General features: G+C 38.2%; 2 protein-coding genes across 2 annotated transcripts; one reads left to right on the top strand and one right to left on the bottom strand.

Moving 5' to 3' along the window:
- Window positions 1-66: 66 nt before the first annotated feature.
- LOC113214558 (uncharacterized) lies at window positions 67-8,026 on the top strand. The gene is made up of 11 exons (XM_026433968.2): window positions 67-548; window positions 2,006-2,121; window positions 3,459-3,754; window positions 4,129-4,296; window positions 4,377-4,565; window positions 4,887-5,178; window positions 5,278-5,319; window positions 5,402-5,602; window positions 5,691-5,770; window positions 5,863-6,062; window positions 6,146-8,026. The coding sequence occupies exons 1-11, from the start codon at window positions 337-339 to the stop codon at window positions 6,192-6,194; spliced, it is 1,845 nt and encodes a 614-aa protein (XP_026289753.1). The 5' UTR covers window positions 67-336; the 3' UTR covers window positions 6,195-8,026.
- Window positions 8,027-10,175: 2,149 nt separating this feature from the next.
- Window positions 10,176-17,563, bottom strand: LOC113214538 (cGMP-dependent 3',5'-cyclic phosphodiesterase). Its single transcript, XM_026433921.2, has 15 exons — window positions 17,270-17,563; window positions 17,075-17,191; window positions 16,729-16,976; window positions 16,547-16,656; window positions 16,311-16,450; window positions 16,093-16,226; window positions 15,910-16,012; window positions 15,692-15,814; window positions 15,090-15,277; window positions 14,817-14,945; window positions 14,606-14,741; window positions 14,415-14,532; window positions 14,171-14,340; window positions 13,916-14,061; window positions 10,176-13,820 (listed from the first exon to the last, which is right to left on the bottom strand). The coding sequence occupies exons 1-15, from the start codon at window positions 17,378-17,380 to the stop codon at window positions 13,643-13,645; spliced, it is 2,151 nt and encodes a 716-aa protein (XP_026289706.1). The 5' UTR covers window positions 17,381-17,563; the 3' UTR covers window positions 10,176-13,642.
- Between the last annotated feature and the right edge of the window lie 1,253 nt (window positions 17,564-18,816).

Here is an 18,816-nt window from a genome sequence, read left to right as displayed (position 1 = left end):
CTTGTAAGGGTTACGTAGTTATTGCTTCATTCAAATTTGAAGAAAAATAAAGTTTACAATGTTCGTTGCAAATTCTCATATGGAACGTCTATAGCCTCAAGCCCACATTGCAGTTCAATAATTCTGCAATAATGTTGTTGAGAGCTTTCATTGACAGTCAACAGTGGTGGAAATGTTGGAGAGTGTTGATGTGGAGACCCCCACTGTCTTTATGCCACAGTTTTCAAAATTTTAGTCATCGAATTTAAGTTGTCACGATTCTAGTTGGAAAAATTTTAGCATCCTGTTGCGTCAAACGAAAGGACTGCATGGAATACACGTCGTGTCAATCTCATTATGGAAAAGGGGAAGAGCGTCTCTGATCCCCACGACCAAGTTCGTATACTTCAAGAAAAAGTTCGTGAATTGGAACTGCAACTTAGTAAAAAGTCGTCAACATCATCTAGAAATGGCATTAGTGAAACATCGAACTCGTCAAACACTGTAGAAACGGAGGAAGATGAAGGACTGGTGCCCGTTTATGATGTGGATCTATCACCTAAAACTTGGTAAGGTTACACCTCTTCAATTCTGTTGACAATAAATTTAACCCGAATCTTTTCATAACGCGTCTCTCACACTTTATCCACCAAATTTACCACTCTTCACACCCATTTGTTGATGATTCATGACTATGTTTTACGCTAGGCAGATCACACTATTGTCAGAAGAATATGCCCCATTCATTGTTACATTTAAGGCGTCATTTATTTTCTTGATAATCAAAGTTGTAAAATGGCTGTAGTGAAACCAGTGGAACTGCAATGAATTTCTCTACACATTTTCTTGACCATTAGAGTCATGCTGAACTAAGTATTCATAAATAATGCTTAATTTGATTCAAATGTTATGCTCAATGTTCCTGCTAACGATTTTGAGGAAATCAAAATATTGTTGTTGCAGAGACCCCCTTCTGTATGAAATGTTGGTGTTCCCGCCTAATAAACAGAACATATTCATGGTAGTATGATTCATGTTTAACAAATTTCATCAACCATCAAAGAAAAGTTTCCTATGCAACAATTTTGAGACAACTAGAGCTCTTACTTTCCAAGCTCATGGCAGTAATTAATAACTCACAATATTTTTTTTTTGTTTTCACTCCTCTTGTTTTAATGGAGATACAAAACAATGGTCACAATATGTTTTTTGTATTAAATTTGTGGGATAGTTCATTCCTCTTGGTTATTCATATCTCTATGGTTGCAGCGCGGTATCTGCTCAATCTGTTCTCACAGATTCGTACTAGTAGTCCTCACTTCCGTTAGTGGTGCTGCCCGGCTCAGTGTGAGACTGTGGGGTCCCTAGAATCCCTCTGTGGGCTCCTGCATTCCCCCGTCAGTGCGAGAAAGATAGAAAAAGGGCGCGGGGGCGTGTTTTCTGACATGCCTCGCGGGGTAGGAGGTCACTGTCCCGCCGCCACGCCGGGCTGGTCGGGCCGACCACAGCGCGAGGTGCGAGTGGGTGGACCGGTCGGCGAGGCGCTGCCGCCGTCGCCTTGCCCCAAAAGTTTGTTTGTCTTCAACTTAGTAACTTTGCCAGTCCTTTAAATTTTGGAAAAGTGGGGTATGGGGGGGGGGGGGGTAGAAAAACTAATGAAACTGTTTCATTTATCACAACTCCCATCCAATGAGCCTGTTCGAAATTTCGCTTTATGTTGTACTTGACGTTCAATGTGGATATGGGTTGTGAAGAAAGTGGGTCATGCTATATCGTTGTGGCCTTATCCGCCACCCCATTCATTTGCTGGTCTGGGGCGCATTTCAACAAATTTTTGCCATAGTGTACGGGTTGCTCAATCTGGTTTGCTGAACATCGCCCGTGAAAGTATACGGGAGGGGAAAAAAGGGGGGGGGAGTCCGGGTTCTTCCCCTCAATCGGATTTCATACATTCAAAATGCATTTTTGTTTTCGAACTTTTTACCCACATACAGCTATTGTGAAAGCTATTGTCTTTCTGTCTCAGGCTTGTGAGTAGCCGCGTCGACTCGCGCACGGAGAAGGAGCTCTTCTCCGCGCTCCTGTCAGACGGGCCTCTGCTGGAAAAGACGCTGTACTCTGCCATACGCAACGCCGAGCAAGGTGAGTTTCGCCCGAGTCACGGGAGTGTAGCCCTTCCCGTCCGCGTCCTTAATGGGATAGGGGGCGGGGGAAGTCCGCTCTATGTGGGCTTGGGGGGGGGGGGGTCATACCTCGCCCGCGGCCCTTCCCTGCCACCTGTTTACTTCCCCCCGTGCCACCCACAGGAGTCCTGTCTCCCTCGGATGAGAGCAGGCCGCTGTTTCCTCTTCTTCTAGTCTCGGGAGATCGAAGGGCGCGCCAGTAGGCGCCTTGCCTGCTGCAGGTTCCCGTCCTGGCGCCCGCCCGCCCACACAGCCCCGTCCCCCCCCTGAGGTCCCCTCCTGAGGTGGGTCAGAGGAGAGGGGCTCTTCACCCCCGAGAGACGGAGTTATTTCCGCCCGACAACCCTTTTGGGTGCCTGCCCTCCCAGCGTTCGGCTGGGGATGCAAGTGCAAGCATTGCAAGCGCAGCGAAACGCGGCCCGCGGCGGGCCGGGAGCATCTATATTTACTTGGTGGCGGCGCCGGGCGGTCGGGCAGCGTGATGGGAGGGATTCCCTTTAGCCGTTAGCTAAGCAGCTAAACACTGCTACGCTGCACTGACCCAGGTCCAGCTGGACTGGGGCCCGCCCAATACGTGCCCTGCCCTGCGGGACCTAAGGCTGCGGCGCGATGCCGTCACTATTACTATTATGTCTTCTATACTTTGCTTGTCACAACACTTATATGCTGCCACCTGTTTTTAGGTCCTAGGCCCTCCCCTAGGAAAAGACGGTTACGGTAAACATGAACATGTGTAAGTCCTTCTTGGATATCAGTCCTACTAAGATCAACAACGGTATGGGGAAGCGACAGACGGAAATAATACATCTAATGTTGGTTTCTCACACATTGAATCATTGCATGCTGGGGCCTCAGGTACTAAAATTCTTACTTTGAAAACCCCAAATCTAATTTAAACACACACATTCTTAGTTCTTTCATAGGGAATGAAAAACTTGCCCTTTTAGCAAGTGAGGTGATTACTTTCAGCATTCATTGTTTCAAATTTTGGTGGCTAAGATCATTCTAGCCCTGGCCTTTACCCAATGCATGAACAAAAGAAGTCCATGACTGGTCTGTCATCATTTTGCCGTAAATCCCTTAAAGTGCTATTATGTATACACACTTGTTCTGACATGCCAACACAGTTTAAAAGTCAGAATATTTTTTTCTGGTATTATATATCTATAATAATCCTTTTAACCCTCACTATTCTCCAGGTTCGAGGCTGCTGCTTGCATAAACTACTTATAGATTGAAATGCAATGTAGCCTGTATTGTGTAAATTATATTTTTCTTTGACATCTGTGATTACAGAACGAAGAAATAACATTGACACGCGAACATTTACAAGACCGAAGAAAAGATTGGGGCGGCCAAGTCTTGAGCTGTTGGACTCCCTGGCTTGTTTATCTAAACCATCTGATTCAGGATTATCGTGGGCTAAGGATGCAAACTGTACTGAACTAGACAATATGACGTGCTCTTTACTAGAGACCTCTCTCATTAATTCTATGTATAGTGCTGATGCATCTACAGCTAGTGACATTACATCTCACTTTTCTGTAGTTAATAAAAAGCAAAAAGTGGCCCCACAACTGGAAAGAAGAAGAGTGAGTATTTATCTCATATACTCCATACACTAATGGACTAAGTGTGCAACTGCTCAACACTTGTAAGTGTTCAACTGAAGGGTTAATTCTTGCTAGTGTTCAACTCGGTAAGTGTGCATTCGTCAGTGTGCAACTCCTCTGTTGAGCACTTTCTACACAGTGAGCGTTCAATGTAAGGAAGTGTTCAACAGAGAAGTTTCACACTTTGCAAATGCACACATACCGAGCTGAACACTTGCAAGTGCACAACTATGGAGTTGCACACTTGTAAGTATTCGACTTGCAGTTGGCACACTTAGCTTATCAATGTACCTCCTCCTACTGTTCTATGATATTAATTTATTAATTTTTAATCAATATTTCATCTTTTCCAGGGAAGCCTAGTTATTTCAGAAAATGAATCTGCACCTGAGGATACAAAACCAAATTTCAAGCATGACAATGGAAACTGTTTAACCAATCACATTGGAAATGCCAACTTTGCTAATTTAGATGTTGGGTCCACCAAAAATGATAGCAAGAATGAAATTGATGATGATGAGGTGAGTAAACATTGTTTTTAAACTATTTTTTCTTTTTTCATCACCCTATTTCTTCACTGCCATTTGTTTTTGTATTTTAGGAAATGGACACAACTCTTTTGGAATCAGCAGACTTCACTACAAGCTTAATTGATAGTGCCTTGATGGATCCCAACCTTATGGACGCTGTTCTTATAAATTCTAAACCAAAATTGAGTACATCAAGAATTCATCAACTCAATAGAACTTTCACTCCATCCCCTCCAACTGTAGATCACTTATCTAGAAAGGTTAGTTATTACCAATCTACTACCAATCTAAATTGGTAGTCAAACCCAGATATAGCGTTGCACCTCGGCTAAGCGGGAAAACGCTGTAAACGAGTTGATTTGCATGGAAATTTAATTTTGGTTCTTTGAAATCGCGACGTTATAAGCGGGAAAGCGCTGTAAAGGAGTTGATTTGCATGGAAAATTGAATTTGGTTCTTGGAAATCGCGACGTTATAAGCGGGTAAACGCTATAATAGGGTTTGACTGGTAGTACTTTCTCAATTCATAAATGTCAAAGTATCAACTGGTTGTTAACTATTTGTTTAACTATTTTTTAAAGGCTTCGAGTGAGACTCTGGAACTAAACCAATCTCTCAATAATTTAAATGAAACTTTTGTGAAAGAAGATGAAGAGAGTCCTGGTAACAAAGTTCTTAATACTACATTTCCAGTAGAGGCAAATGGGTCTGGTAGTCAGAGAACTGTTCCCCCTCTAGTAAGACCTGGATCAACTGACAGTGGAGGTGCAGATGACGATCAGCTTAGTAGCACTTCTGAATCCAGCCATACATCAACCACTCGATTGATGAGTGTAGGAGACGTGCAGCACATTGCTAGACTGCAAGAGCAAAGTAAGTTTGAACCTTTGTAGGAAATATTAAACCAATTACTTCAGATGAATATGTTTGATGTTAAGTGTAAATGAATTTTTGAATTGATTCATATTTTAGGCCTTGTTATGTCAACTCCTTCGCAACGTCACATTGCCAAATGTATGTATGCTGTCTTGTTCTTCCCTATGTTTCTCTAAAAACTTAAGATCATCTGAAAATATTATCTCTTATTTGCTTGCAGTAATTGAATATGGTGAAGATAATATATCTCCTATATTACGAGCTCCTGACTGGAGTAGATCAAGTGGTGGCTCTGAAATACCAAATGGAGGTTATTTATCTGACCACTCATCCCGCAGTCCACTTAGCTCTCTTCATTCAAGTCCTGCTGGCAGTCCTTTTGGCTCTAGTACAGTGCTACATGGATCAACCCAAGTCCAAGGTAGATCTGATAAACTGAAACTTTACGTGGTTACTATTCTCTGTCTTTTGGAGTATGTATTGATGGATGACTTATGCATTGATTCTAGACTCTAGACTGCAATATAGACCAAACGGTGTTCTGCAGAGGAAAAACACCTATGGTCTGATACCTCCAAGAAAATTAAAGGTGTGCTGCCTTTTACTACATATATATATTTGAATTTGCGCTTTTAAATTTGTGTTGCTGATAACCTGACGACCCCCTTTTCTGTATCTTAGGAAGAAGGCCTCCGTCCTCCTGCCCCAGTCACAGTTTCAGCTAAAGTTTCAACCAATACTGCAAGACCCACAGCCCGTTCAGGACTTCGCCCTCCTATGATTCGGACCGGTGCTTCAGGCTCATCAGGCTTACCTCGACCGTCAGGAACAGGAATACCCCGCCCATCCTCTTTATCTAGAATACCTCCACCCAAAGTCCGGTGCAGTATCCCTTTTTCTTAACCGTGTTTTTGTTTTCTTAAAATTTGTTTGATTTACTAATTGATTTATTTTTACATTGCAGATCTTCTTCTCAAGTTCCACGGAAGGAGTGGACAGATGAATGCTACTAGAGTTGCTATGTAGGTGTTCTACAGACTGTGCCAAACACATTCAAAATCAAACCATCCTAACCTCGTATAAATGAAAATTGGAAACAAAATATTTGGTTGCCTGGCTTGTACCTAGTCCAAGTGATGTTAGATGTTCATAGATTTATTTTGTTGTACCATGTTTTCTGTCAGTTGTAGATCAGAAATTTTAGTTTAAGTTTTAAGATGTCTATTTTTCTTGTACTACAAATCGATTTTAGATAAATAGTATCATTGTATGCTTTTCCTAACTGCAATTTCATGTTAGTACGTGCTTGAGTTGTTTGTAGCAAAAGTTATCTTTTACGTAAATGGAGCTTTATTTACAGCTATTTTTGTATAGCTGTTATGAAAGAAAACCAGCCCAAACTTCTTGTCATGGGTGTCAATGAGCCACGGTATGTGGACAGGGTATTTATTAATTGAGACTGTATTGTAAAATCAAATTTAACTATTTAATCAGGAACCATTTTACCATTGTACTTTTGTGCTTAACATTTCCCCTCTGAATAAATTTTGATTGTCCCTGTACCAGTGCTGTTTTTGCACCTATTGCCTTAAATAAAAAAGTTGTGGTATTAGGATACAGTAGATTTTTCATAACAATATACTAATTATTTTCTGAAATTCTTGAGAAAATAAAACTGAATGAATACATCAATATTGTTATGGTCGCTTTTTGAAAATTCCAGTGTTATAAGCCCAAGAAAATTGAAGGATTCTCTGTGGATGCTTTCTGTGCTATGTCTACCTAATTAAGTCTAATATCTAATACTCATTGAGAATGTGCATTGTTAAAGTACATGCACTCTATGTATCTCTGCACTTGTGATGGGAAAATGTGAGGCGTCTTGAAACCAAAGACCTCTGCATGTGTGCATTTGTGTGATAAATGGTTTTTTTTTGTTGTGTTATGTGTACCAGAATTATGAAAACAGACCTTCATATTTTCTTGAGAATTTGTGTTGTAAAATATAATGTGTCTATGTTGTCAGTGCTATCCTCATTATCAACTTTTTTTGAAACTTCTGAATAATATGGTTCCTATCAAAACTGTAGACGCAATAATTTATTTTTATTATTCATTGACTACAAATAATTCTGTGATCAATGAAATACACACTTCTGTGTGATCACTTGGGATGAAATTTTGTACAGACTATTACTTTGATCCACTTATGTAATTTTTTAAAGCTTATTCTATTGGGACCAAAATGAGTGTTTTGATAAAGGTGCTAGTAGGTGAATAGCAGCACCAAAGTATTAATCTTTGTGTTGAATGTTGTTGAATACAAAGAAGCATGCTCTAGTTCCTCTTTTTCCGAGAGTTTTCGTATGTTTCAAGGTACCTCTGATTATCTTTTGATAACTTTTGTTTCGACAGAAAAATTTGGTTATTCTTTCATAGCTATGGTTTTCATTTGATTGACCTTGCTGCTTTTCCTCTCCTAAGACTGATAAAATATTCTGTGAATGGTAATGGTATGATGAAAGTCAGTAGATTATGTTGGCCTGGGAAATCAAAAAAAAATATTAAAAAAAGGGAAAAAGGAAAAAAAAAATGAAACGAAAGGGGAGGGGGAGGTATTTTATTTGCCTCTTCTTCAATCAGTTGTTTTACCTACATCAGCTTTCTTTCTAACTAACATGGTATTTGTGTGTGTGGTGCAGGTATATACTCCGAGCATCATACTTAAAGAATGTGCTATTGCAGGCACTTCACCAATTAAACAAAATAAAAACGAACTGTGTAAAATGTTTTTAACATTTAGCACTGTTTCATCTGGCTCAATAAATCCTAATAACCTCTCTTACCTTGTAGTTCTGAATTTTTCCTATCATTTTTAATAACTTCCACCTAGATTGAACAGAAGGGCAAAGCAAATAACTGATACAAACACGAGTTTAGGCTGTATCACCTTAAGAGAAATAACAGATAACAGATAACAAATAACAGATGAGAGATCTATCTTATTCAGGTTTCTCTTGCTCTCTGTCGTTTCAAAAATATTTCAATGCACATATTTTGCAATAAATGCTACTTTAGTCGAATAAACCATGATCAAACAGCATAAATTACCTTCCTGAAATGGATCTGTTATCTGTTATGTGTTATTTCTCTTAAGGTGATACAGCCCTAATTGAGCCCTTGGAATTCCTATCGCCAAACCAATACGGTTTCAGAAGAAATACAAACTCAACCTATGCGGCGCTTGACATTGTTGTTAGAATTCAGGACACCCTTGACAATAACCAAATAGCCTCTGAGCTATTTATTGATCTCGCAAAAGCCTTTGATATGGTGGACCACTCATTACTCCTTCAAAAACTTCAAAAAATAGGTTTTACATCAACTGGCTTAAAATGGATGAGAAGTTATCTACAAGATCGAAAACAGTACATCCAAATTGGTGAGGAAGCAAGTAAAATCCTGCTAATAAAGTATTGTGTTCCCCCAAGAGGGTTCCCCAAGGGTCAATATTAGGACCCCTTCTTTTCATCATTTTTATAAATGACTCAACAAAACTCAAACTTCATAGGGACATCACTTTATTTGCTGATGACAAATCTTTTCTTTTTTTGTGCTTCCGAAGAGAAACTAATTCAAAAAATGAAGTCTGACTCGCAAAAACTTATGCAAGGGATGGAAAAAAAACAACATTTTATTCATGAATCTAGAAAAGACAAACTATATCACTTTCAAAAAGCCAGCACTTCACCTTCAAAATTCTACAGTATTCCAAATTGATAAATTTACAATAAAAAAGAAAAGACAGCTACCTTCCTTGGCCTAACTCTAAATTGGGAAGCACATATAAAAAACCTCTGCCAAAAAATTGCACCCTTGGTGGGAGTAGCAAATAAGCTCAGAAAGATCCTTAACAGGCAAAGTAAAAAAATCAATCTCCTCCGGCCTCATTCAATCAAGACTAGCCTACATGAATGCACTTTGAGGGTCAGCAACCGCAAGCCGACTCTATCCATTGAAACTGCTGCAGAGAAGAGCCATAAAATCGCTCTTTGGATTTGACCTATTAATGGATACCACATTTCTGCATAGGGAAGCCCAACTACTGCCACTGCAAGACCTAATAAAACTCTCCCAGGCCACAATGTACCACTCTATCATCAGAGGCTACGAACAGTGCAGTGCCAGTTTCAAACAAAACAGCAGTCAGTATGGGTACGAGACAAGAATAAGAGAGGACATCCAAATTAAAACTGCTAAATCTACATCCGACGGGGTCAAAAGTGCTAGAAACGAAAAAGCTCACAGCTACAACTCACTCCCCAAAAACCTGAATGATATTGTCTCCAAAGACCCCTTTAAAAAAGAAATCAAAAAATTTCTTCATGACCAGCTATAGTAAGATTTTACAACAACAAAAAAATCACTTTCTCAAATGTATTATGTATTTAAGGCACCAAAGCTATACAAAACTGCCACAAAGTTTCTGCACGAGTCTGATAAATCGCCAAATCACCATGTTGAAATGTAACACCCCCATGTATGGAGCTCTTGGGGCATGTATGAAGAAATTTACTAAAATAGATAAATTAGGTTCGGACAAACGAGCTTCGGACAATCGGGGCGCCTCCTGCACGAGTCTGATAAATCGCCAAATCACCATGTTGAAATGTAACACCCCCATGTATGGAGCTCTTGGGGCATGTATGAAGAAAATAAATAGAATAGATAGAATTGAAATTGGATGAGGGTCGCTCAGGTAGCAGAAGTACATGAAAAATGCATTTTGTCTCTCACTTAAGACCTGGGTTAATGGCAAACAAAATTCAGTTTCCTTGAGTTTGCTGCCTGGGTGCTTTTGTGCTAACCCGCCAGCCAGTGAAAATGCATAACTGACAATGATGAGCCCAGAGGCAAAAACTATGGAGATGTGAAAATATGCTGTGTATTGTCTGCACCTATTGAGTGTGGGCAAAGATGTTCTTCCAACACAATTGTTTTAAAATTTATTTATTTTATTTATTGATCTGTGATGGCAATCAAAGTCATGTCACAAACAAACTCAAAAGAGTTGGTAATCATACCATTAGCCAATTTGAGCAAAGTGTTACACTGGACAACACACTTCCATCACAAATTGTATTGCTTTAGGTCAATCTGCTCATTAAGCATACATTCTATCTCATCTTAGACCAGCTAAGAATTTCATTCTTAGCAGAGCTATACTTGATTTCAGTTTTAGAAATAATTCATCGTAAGAACCAGATTCTTTAAACTTACAGTTTACTTAAGTTGCAGTTTAGCAATATTTTTTTTTTTTAAATCAGCCCAAAAGATACAAGCATGATTGTCATTACTTTAAGCTTTGAACCTCCTACATACTAGAGAAGAAAACACAGGTGACTTAACCTTGCAATTAATCTTAACAAAACAAATTAATTGGTGATTTTGTTTGAAAGTGGCAAGAACAGCAAGTTTAATTTCAACTATTGCCCTGATGAATTGATGTTAATAATGAATGATCTGGGAATCTTTTAAAGGTTATTTGATTTGCTCTGTGTCATATTAATTAAACGATGTGTTTACCAGTCTTCCAATGATATGTGATCAGCAGCCTCAGCAATATTATACAGCTTGGAAAAAAAATTGAAGAGCATTGATGGCAAAACAAAAGCAAAGCGTGTCCAATGACAACAATGTTGCAACATAGTATTTTCAAGAATGAAACTGATGACTCAACTCCAAGCTGTTGAAACTCATGTCAAAGGCAGAACAAAGAAACATGAAAATAGATAACAAATACATAAATACAAATATATAGATAAATAGAACAAATGTTGGGACCAAAATATCAGAATTAACAAAATTGATGATTTTCTTTGAACAACAAGAACAGTACGGTAAATGACCAAAAGTAAAAGTCACATTTATATCAGCAGGCACAATGATGAGTACTGTGTAGGAAAAACACTCATGTCCACAAACCGTCATGGAGTAACAAAGAACATAAATACTGTTCTTCTAAACACAAATTGAGCAAATTGAATGAACTAGGCCTTGCAAGAAGCACAAATATGTGCTCCAACTTCTGTAAGAAAGTGATTGGAAACCTTAACATAATAAACCTTAATAAAATAAAAGTCAATTTAAGACAGAAGGATCCAATTTTTTTAGGTCCATCAAATGAACAAGCTCATTTTCTGTAGCTATCATTACAATAGGCCTGAAATTAAGTCTTTGGCATATGGAATCCGTTAACATCAAGAAGCATGGGGCTTCCAAGTTTTAACTATAGGCATTTTGATCAAGATAGCAATTTAAAATGCACACAATGTTTTGACTTAGTTTTGACTTGGTGTTTTCACACAAGTTTCATCTACATACAGACATTTACAAATCGCATTACTATTTCTAAATCTTGTGCACAGACAAAACAAGCTGTGATATGTTGAAACTCTCCTAACTACTGACTTTCTCAAGCTACTTCAGAATTTCTTAAACTTGTAGAGTTGATATAACAATAACATACACTGTAAAAAACAATGAAACCACTTTCTTTTTTGGAATTAAGGTCAGCCTTAGAGCAAAGCATTGTCACAAAATAAACCGCCGAACAACTATGAGTAAGACAATATACAAGAAGAACCTCATTTGCTGTCAACTAGAGAAACAAAAATGTAGGAAATAAAGTAGGTCATACATCTAAGCTTTAACAGCAGGTAGATTTAGGCTTTAGATTTGTAAAGAAGATAGACATTTGAATGTAGATAAATACCAACACACTGAGAGTGAGAGGCATTATTGAATGAAAACGTACTAAAGGCTTATAACATTGATTTCTAAAAGCTTGACAATTTTACTGAATCTAGCAACTTTTACACAAAACACTTTGCAAACATCTTTTTGAGATGTAGTCACAGAAAAAAATAATACCGGATCTACAAAGTTCTTAATAGACCTGTAAACAAATTTAAGTAATAAAGGCACCTTGAAAATATTTAGGTAGCGCAAAGTAAATTGTGTGTAACACACTTCACTTAAACAGCACAAGAAAAAAATCTAGACTAGACAACATTTGTGGTGAAATACAGTATTGGCTACACATTTTGTATACCCAACTGCAAAATCTCAAAAAATTATTTGTAATTGGTTTTAGCACCAGTTGTTCCTAATCCATTAAACATATGCACTGAAATGTATATGATATCGGACAGAGAAACAAAAAGAGCATGAGCCAAAAAATCTTTCCAAATTCGCTTGCGAGCGTTTAGTTTGAGCATCAAGATAAACCATTACTGGGTTACAAATTTGTGTTTATAAGATTGCTTGGCACATGCTACATTGTTCCTATGTTTAATGTCACATGCATTTCAGTGCATATGTTTTATGCATTGTTAGAACATCTAAGAGAACATGAAGAGACCCCCCCCCCCCCCTTCATTTTTCCCTCCCAAGTTTTCCAAGTTTTTTACATTTGCCAAAAATCCTAAAGAAGTACCTCATAGGATGTTTATTGTGGCAACTATAGGCCAAACAGTGCATGACACATACATTTAAAGAACACTTAACTAGAAGAAAAATGGCACAATCTAAAGAAAACAAACACAACAATCAACATCATATCACAAAACATTTCACAGCCAAGAGAGGCTTTACATTTAAATTAACAATGTACTGAGGTTGTCTACATTGTAAATGACACTAGCAATCTACTGGATTATTTCATCACTTTAATCTAATTAATCAACAGCCAGACCAGCATTACTCAAGCCTGCATTACCATAATATTCCAAAATTAATTCTCATTTGCAAATGAGTTACAAAGTAAAGAAGGCATACACTAGGAGCTTCATAAATTGTTGTAGAATAGGAAGGAACTAGCTAGAATTGAACTGTTTGTAGTAGAAATAAATACCATAAGAAATATTTTCATGCAGATACTAGTCTTAACAGCAGCATGTTTTCCAATGAGAAGAACTCATCTAAAATACTGTTAAGGGTAATAATACGGCCTTGTTCAACATTAAATTTACAAAATTATTCAAGACAGAAAAAACAAGAAAAATGTATTCATCCACACGGATCACTGAACATTGGACAAAATAAAAACAGGTTGTAAATTAGAATCAATGCAAGGAATGTAGTTACAGGGTGTAAGTTTGATAAACCAATCAGATCAGAAATAAGTAGCCTACTCAGCATAAATATGATCACAGAAAAGATAGCACACACAGCAGTGCATTGATATGGACACAACCCTAGGATTTTCTTTTTCCAGAATTCAATGAACATACCACGCATTTCTGAAAAGTTGAACTAGAGTAACATATGCCAATTAATGGTAAACAGGCAGTGAACATGATGAACACTGATGACTGTAATGTTATAGAATGAAAACTTGACAAGTATCCAAAGAAATGTTTTCTTAGAAAAATGTGATCACTAAATGTCAATGAAATCTTCAATGAGGCAATGAATCTGTGAAGCTCTCCAACTCTAGATCTCTTAAAATGTCAAGTGACGAATGTCCACTCTCCCACCTCCTTGCAAAGAATGCTGATGCCTGCTCCCAGCAATGTCGGTTTTTTAATGTAGATTGAAGCAGGCAGTCTGCCTCAGGAAAGAGTTGTGCAAGAATTCTGAAAATTTCATTCAGGGTTTGGAATACAGTTTGAAATACAGACTTGCCAATCAAATGTATCTTAGGTTTGAGTTTCATAAAACAACAACTTACTTGAAAACAGGACATACAATATGAGAGAGAAACTGAATCTGCAGATCAGGAATTCTTGCTTTCTCTCGATCCATCATTTCTAAAGGTGCATTGCCCATTGCTTTTTCTAGGTCCCCTTGAGAAAAGAACTCTTGGTATACCAAATCCTGTAATATTGGGTCATGTCAAATTTCTCAAAATTCTAGGTGGTGATATAGCTACTGTAACACCTATTAATTAACAGATCAAAAACTGCACCCAAATTGTAAAACTTACGGCAGTCGTCCTTGATAATTTCCAATCTTTGGTTTGGTCACTTAAGTCAGAACAGGTCATGAGGAGAAAGAGGAGAAGTTGCTTGTGTTGATTATTGCTAAAATCAAATCCCTCAGTTGCCATTTTCTCCTGGTCTTGGACCAGCCGTATATGATGAGCCAAGTCTGTTGCTATAAAATAGACTGGGGTCAGTACATTTTTTTTAATGGCCCTCAAAAACAATAGGTAGCTTCTTTTTTTTTACCTAATATTAGGTCTCGAATCAAATCCAAGCAGCGGCTGTACTGTTCACTGGTAAGTCCATCAAATATATTGCATCCATCAGTATTCAGAATGCACAAGGCTTGTGCCAAGTGATGACGCTATAAAGAATTGAGTCCCAGATTATCAATTGAGTTTTATGTACAAATTTATCAAGCTTAAATTGTACTTTACCTCCATTACGGAACCCTCCGAACTATATAAGCTTGCTAGCTCAGTGCCTGATTGCATCTGAAAAGAGTTAGTTGTGCCTCTATGGTCCAAATCATGGCAAAGACAAGATACCATCAAGGCCAAAGCTTCTAATGAACTGAAACAAAAGAAATTATGAAGTATTTTTCAGGTTGAATGAATTTCATTCTAAATAAAGAACTGAGATACTTACGAAATATAACCCTTTTCAACAAGGCGAAGATTTTTTATAACAAGATAGGAAAAATGAAAGACTGAGAAAGCATGATACCAGTTATGATATGGTGCGTCACGGTAGCCTTTCTTGACAAAGAGTAGAAATCTAATGGAAACATGGGAGGTGGAGATGATGCATAATCCAAAATTATTTTAAATGCTTTACAAAGCTTCGCAAGCAGTAAAGCACAAATATATTTGAGTTTACCAGTTGGAAGACATAGATTACACTACCATTCAATGCGCATACCTTGCAAGAGTATCCTTTTTCAACTGCCACTGTTGAACCATGCCAAGATCATCAAACATCATCAAGCAGTAACAAATGCACTCTGATTCCTCAACTTTGCGGGGTGAAAAATAAAATAGGTCGATTTCTGGCATTAAATCATGCCCTAGTCCACAGTTAAGAATTTTTGTGACATCATCAGGGTGAACCTAGAATTTGAAAAAAATAAATAAATCATGAGATGGTCAATAAGTTAACCTTGGTTACGTGGTTCTACAAGGAATTGATTAGATCAATTGATACTAACATCGTAGGAAAATGCATTTGAGAAATTGTTCATTATTATATGAAGCAATTTTCATCTAACAAAAATTGTTAAGTCATTTGACTGTTTTACAGTTTAGCGATAAAGGAATATATAGTAAGAAACAAATTTAATATAATTAGAAAAGAAATAAGAATAAAGAGCACATCACAGGTTAACATGAGGTCAAACCTGGACAAATTGTTACAGTACAATGAAGACCATTACAACAACAATCAAGACGTTTGCTTGGCAACAATGAGGGAAAAATTGACTTCAAAAAAATAAGAAAATACATGAAAGCATGAACAAATATTACCTTCATGTGGTATATCATCATTTCATTTGCTAGTTTACTTCGGGCCTGTGCATCTTGTATCTTTTTGTAAACCAAGCTATGCATGATACTAATTCCGCAGTAGATGCTAAAAGCTATAGCAGCCTGAAAAAGTCAATAAAAAGTTTTTAAAACTTTATTTTAGGAAGATGCAAAACACAGAAAACAGAGCTTCAATAATTTCATAACATCATACAAACCTCCTCATCATAAACATCAAAGTACAGACCACCGATTTTGTTACAAAGTTGAGCAACACCAATAATACCACTTTCATCCCGAATAGGGAAACTTAAAATGCATCTGAAATGTAGATGGTGAAAAATTTATTCTCTTTTAAATAAGACTACATTACATGTATGGGGAATGAAAGAAACCTGTACCTTGTTTTAAATCCTGTTGCCTCATCAACACCTTTGTAAAACAAAGGATGCTCATAGGCATTGCGTATATTTAATACCTGTCCTGTTGACATTACATGTCCAGCAATACCTTTATCCTTAGCAATTCTTACTTCCTAAAAAAAAATAAAAGGTTGAGAAACCTGTGCAGAAAGAGAAGGAAATTGGCCGTAAAATTGGATAGAAAAACAATTGATTACCTCTGCTGCAGGTACACCATCAAAGACTTTGGCGACAAGCTCCTGGCTTTCTTGGTCTAGTAAAAATATTGAACACCTTTCGGCTAAAGTCAACTTTTTAGCCTCAAGCATAATTTCACGGCATAGGTCGGTGAATTCACCTAAAAATTCACAGGTTTAATTAATTACTTCTGAAGCATTATGAAGGTACAAATTCTTTAATAACTTTTATTACGGTAGTATTATCTGTTTTTTACCTAAATGTGACACCAACTTCCGTGCTATAATCAAAAGGTTTTGACACTGAACTTTAAGACGCATTTCACCCTCATAAGCCAAAGTGTTGAGTACAGTGCCAATGCAATACCTATAAAAATTTTATGGTATAAGGTCCTGGTTGTGAATGATTTAAAGGCTTGAGTAAGCAAAATATACAAACCGAAAGCATTCTGTGACAACATTAGAGCAATATTCTTCAGAGTTTTCATACTGTGGATAATCAACCAAACATGCTACAACACAGATATTGTCTTCGGATGGGTGCCAAATAGGCACAACCAAAAACTGCTCCGGCAAAGGGTTTATCACATGGCGAAGACTAGCATGAAGCTCAGGATCCAAATCACAAGCATCTGCTGAAAGGGATGTTCTTCTCTGCACAACTGCATGTAAGCAATTGTTGGTCATCTGTAGTAACAATTAAAGAGTTAGAGGGAAAATATCAATACTATTATGAATGGCCAATGAGGTATACTGCATAAATTTATAAACTTGCAAATGCTTACTGGAAATCTCATCTCTTTTTCAAGCACTCTATCACCAATCACTTGCACAACAGCTTCCTCCCTTTCTTTGAGGAGTTGCACAAGAAACACTAATTGAGCTTCACATTTTTTCCGGAGCTGAAAAATGCGAAATGGCCTGTTTGAAAAATTCTCAGTTCACTGTTGGAAGGATAAGTTGGACATGAAGTAACTTACGTAGTTATTCACTTTTATTTGGATGGCTGAGGCGCTTCGGTCAAAAAGATTTGCACAAAGAGCAAGTAGCTCTTGTGGGTTGGTTGGTTCAAATGTTTTTTTTGATGACATGGTGGTTTTTAGTAATAGGACAAAAGTGAAATATGTCAAATCTTAATAACCGATCAAACCATTCATCCTTTCCAGAATGTATTGTCCCATCATCTTTGTCGTTGAAATGTTATCAAAAGAAGCCGATGAAAGCATTTTAAAAAATAAATCATTCCTGGAAAAAAAAAGAGGAGTATATGAGCAAGTGTTTTGAAACTTCACATTTGACAATAATATGTAACAAACTAAGGTGAGAGGGTTTCTCTCGCATATGATTGACAAGTTCAAAGGTTATGGAATATGCAGGTAAACAAATACTCAAACTATCACAACAAAGCATAATCATATCCAACTAAAGTTTATTTACTAGAACAGTCATTTAAAAACCTCACTTTTCTTGGAATTTTGAGTGACTTCAGAAAACAGGTTATAATATCACAAATACTAAAGACCATTTCAAAATTGAAAAATAAAATCAAGTAAAAGTTTGAAAAGGGGAAAGCAACAGGACTATTGCAGGAAATATCATTGTATCGAGGTGTGCAACAAGTTATAATTAAAGGACATATAATTCATGTACACATTCCTTCAGCAGACAAAAGAAACGGCTTCTGCTGATATCAATATAAACGAATCGCTTGTTTTAAAAGAAGACAGTTTATCTTGCCTACGAATTGTTGGAGATAAAAATCCTACAGCACCAGCACAAAGGACAGGTTCGAAATTTCGAAATTTCAATGGGACTCTTGAGAAACGTTTCCTGCTTGCGTCCCTCCCGCGCAGGGGGCGAGTTGAGTAGTAGTGTCGTGTCGTCTGCTTCGAGCAGCCCGCATCCCCCTCCCCCTTCCACCATCCACCCTCCACTCCTCCACCGCCTCCACCCTGCCCCCTCTCCTCCGGGTCTCTCTCTATCTCTCTCCCTCTCCCGGCCAGTTTCTCTTTCCATCTCACCCCCTTCCAGCCCATGAACTCGAACCGTCGTATCATCCCCAACTTCGACCGCGCGCATCAGGGTGCGGTGGTGGCGGTGGAGGGGGGGGGGGGCTCTACGCGCAGGGGCGGCTTCTTCACCCCCTCAGCCGCCTACCCCCTCCCAGCTCTCGCGTATGTATTCCTCCCACTCCATTTACACCTCCGCTCCATTTTCTCTCAGCCTCTCCGCCGCCACCGCCCCTCGGCTCGGCTGCCCGCCCTCGGCGGCGCCCTCCTAGAGTCCCCAGCCTTTAAAATCTCTGCATAATTTCAGACAGATGAAATATTAATTTTTCTCCCAGAATACCGAGATAGTGGTCGCTGTGCGGATTGGGGCGGCGCATGGGGCGAGTTTAGGACAAAACTGGGGAGGGGGGGGGGCAGTTTTATTTCGCGTCGGTAAATTTTTACGTATTTTTTTCTTTTTCTGATTACCAACTAAGACAATATAATGTTGCTGGTAGAGCGGGGGCACGGCGACTTTG

This window comes from Frankliniella occidentalis, unplaced genomic scaffold (assembly GCF_000697945.3).
Source record: "Frankliniella occidentalis isolate FOCC.00 unplaced genomic scaffold, Focc_3.1 Scaffold19, whole genome shotgun sequence".
NCBI lineage: Eukaryota > Metazoa > Arthropoda > Insecta > Thysanoptera > Thripidae > Frankliniella > Frankliniella occidentalis.
This window is presented reverse-complemented; position numbering and strand designations above follow the sequence as displayed.

Bases quoted from the DNA above. Each gene is read 5' to 3' on its own strand.
- LOC113214558 (XM_026433968.2), top strand. From the start codon at position 337: ATGGAAAAGGGGAAGAGCGTCTCTGATCCCCACGACCAAGTTCGTATA. The intron at 3,755-4,128 runs GTGAGTATTTAT...CATCTTTTCCAG, and splicing joins CACAACTGGAAAGAAGAAGA to GGAAGCCTAGTTATTTCAGA. The intron at 6,063-6,145 runs GTGCAGTATCCC...TTTACATTGCAG, and splicing joins ATACCTCCACCCAAAGTCCG to ATCTTCTTCTCAAGTTCCAC.
- LOC113214538 (XM_026433921.2), bottom strand. From the start codon at position 17,380: ATGTCATCAAAAAAAACATTTGAACCAACCAACCCACAAGAGCTACTT. The intron at 14,946-15,089 runs GTATGCGCATTG...TGTTTCCATTAG, and splicing joins AAAAAGGATACTCTTGCAAG to ATTTCTACTCTTTGTCAAGA. The intron at 14,742-14,816 runs GTAAGTATCTCA...CTTTTGTTTCAG, and splicing joins GTTGAAAAGGGTTATATTTC to TTCATTAGAAGCTTTGGCCT.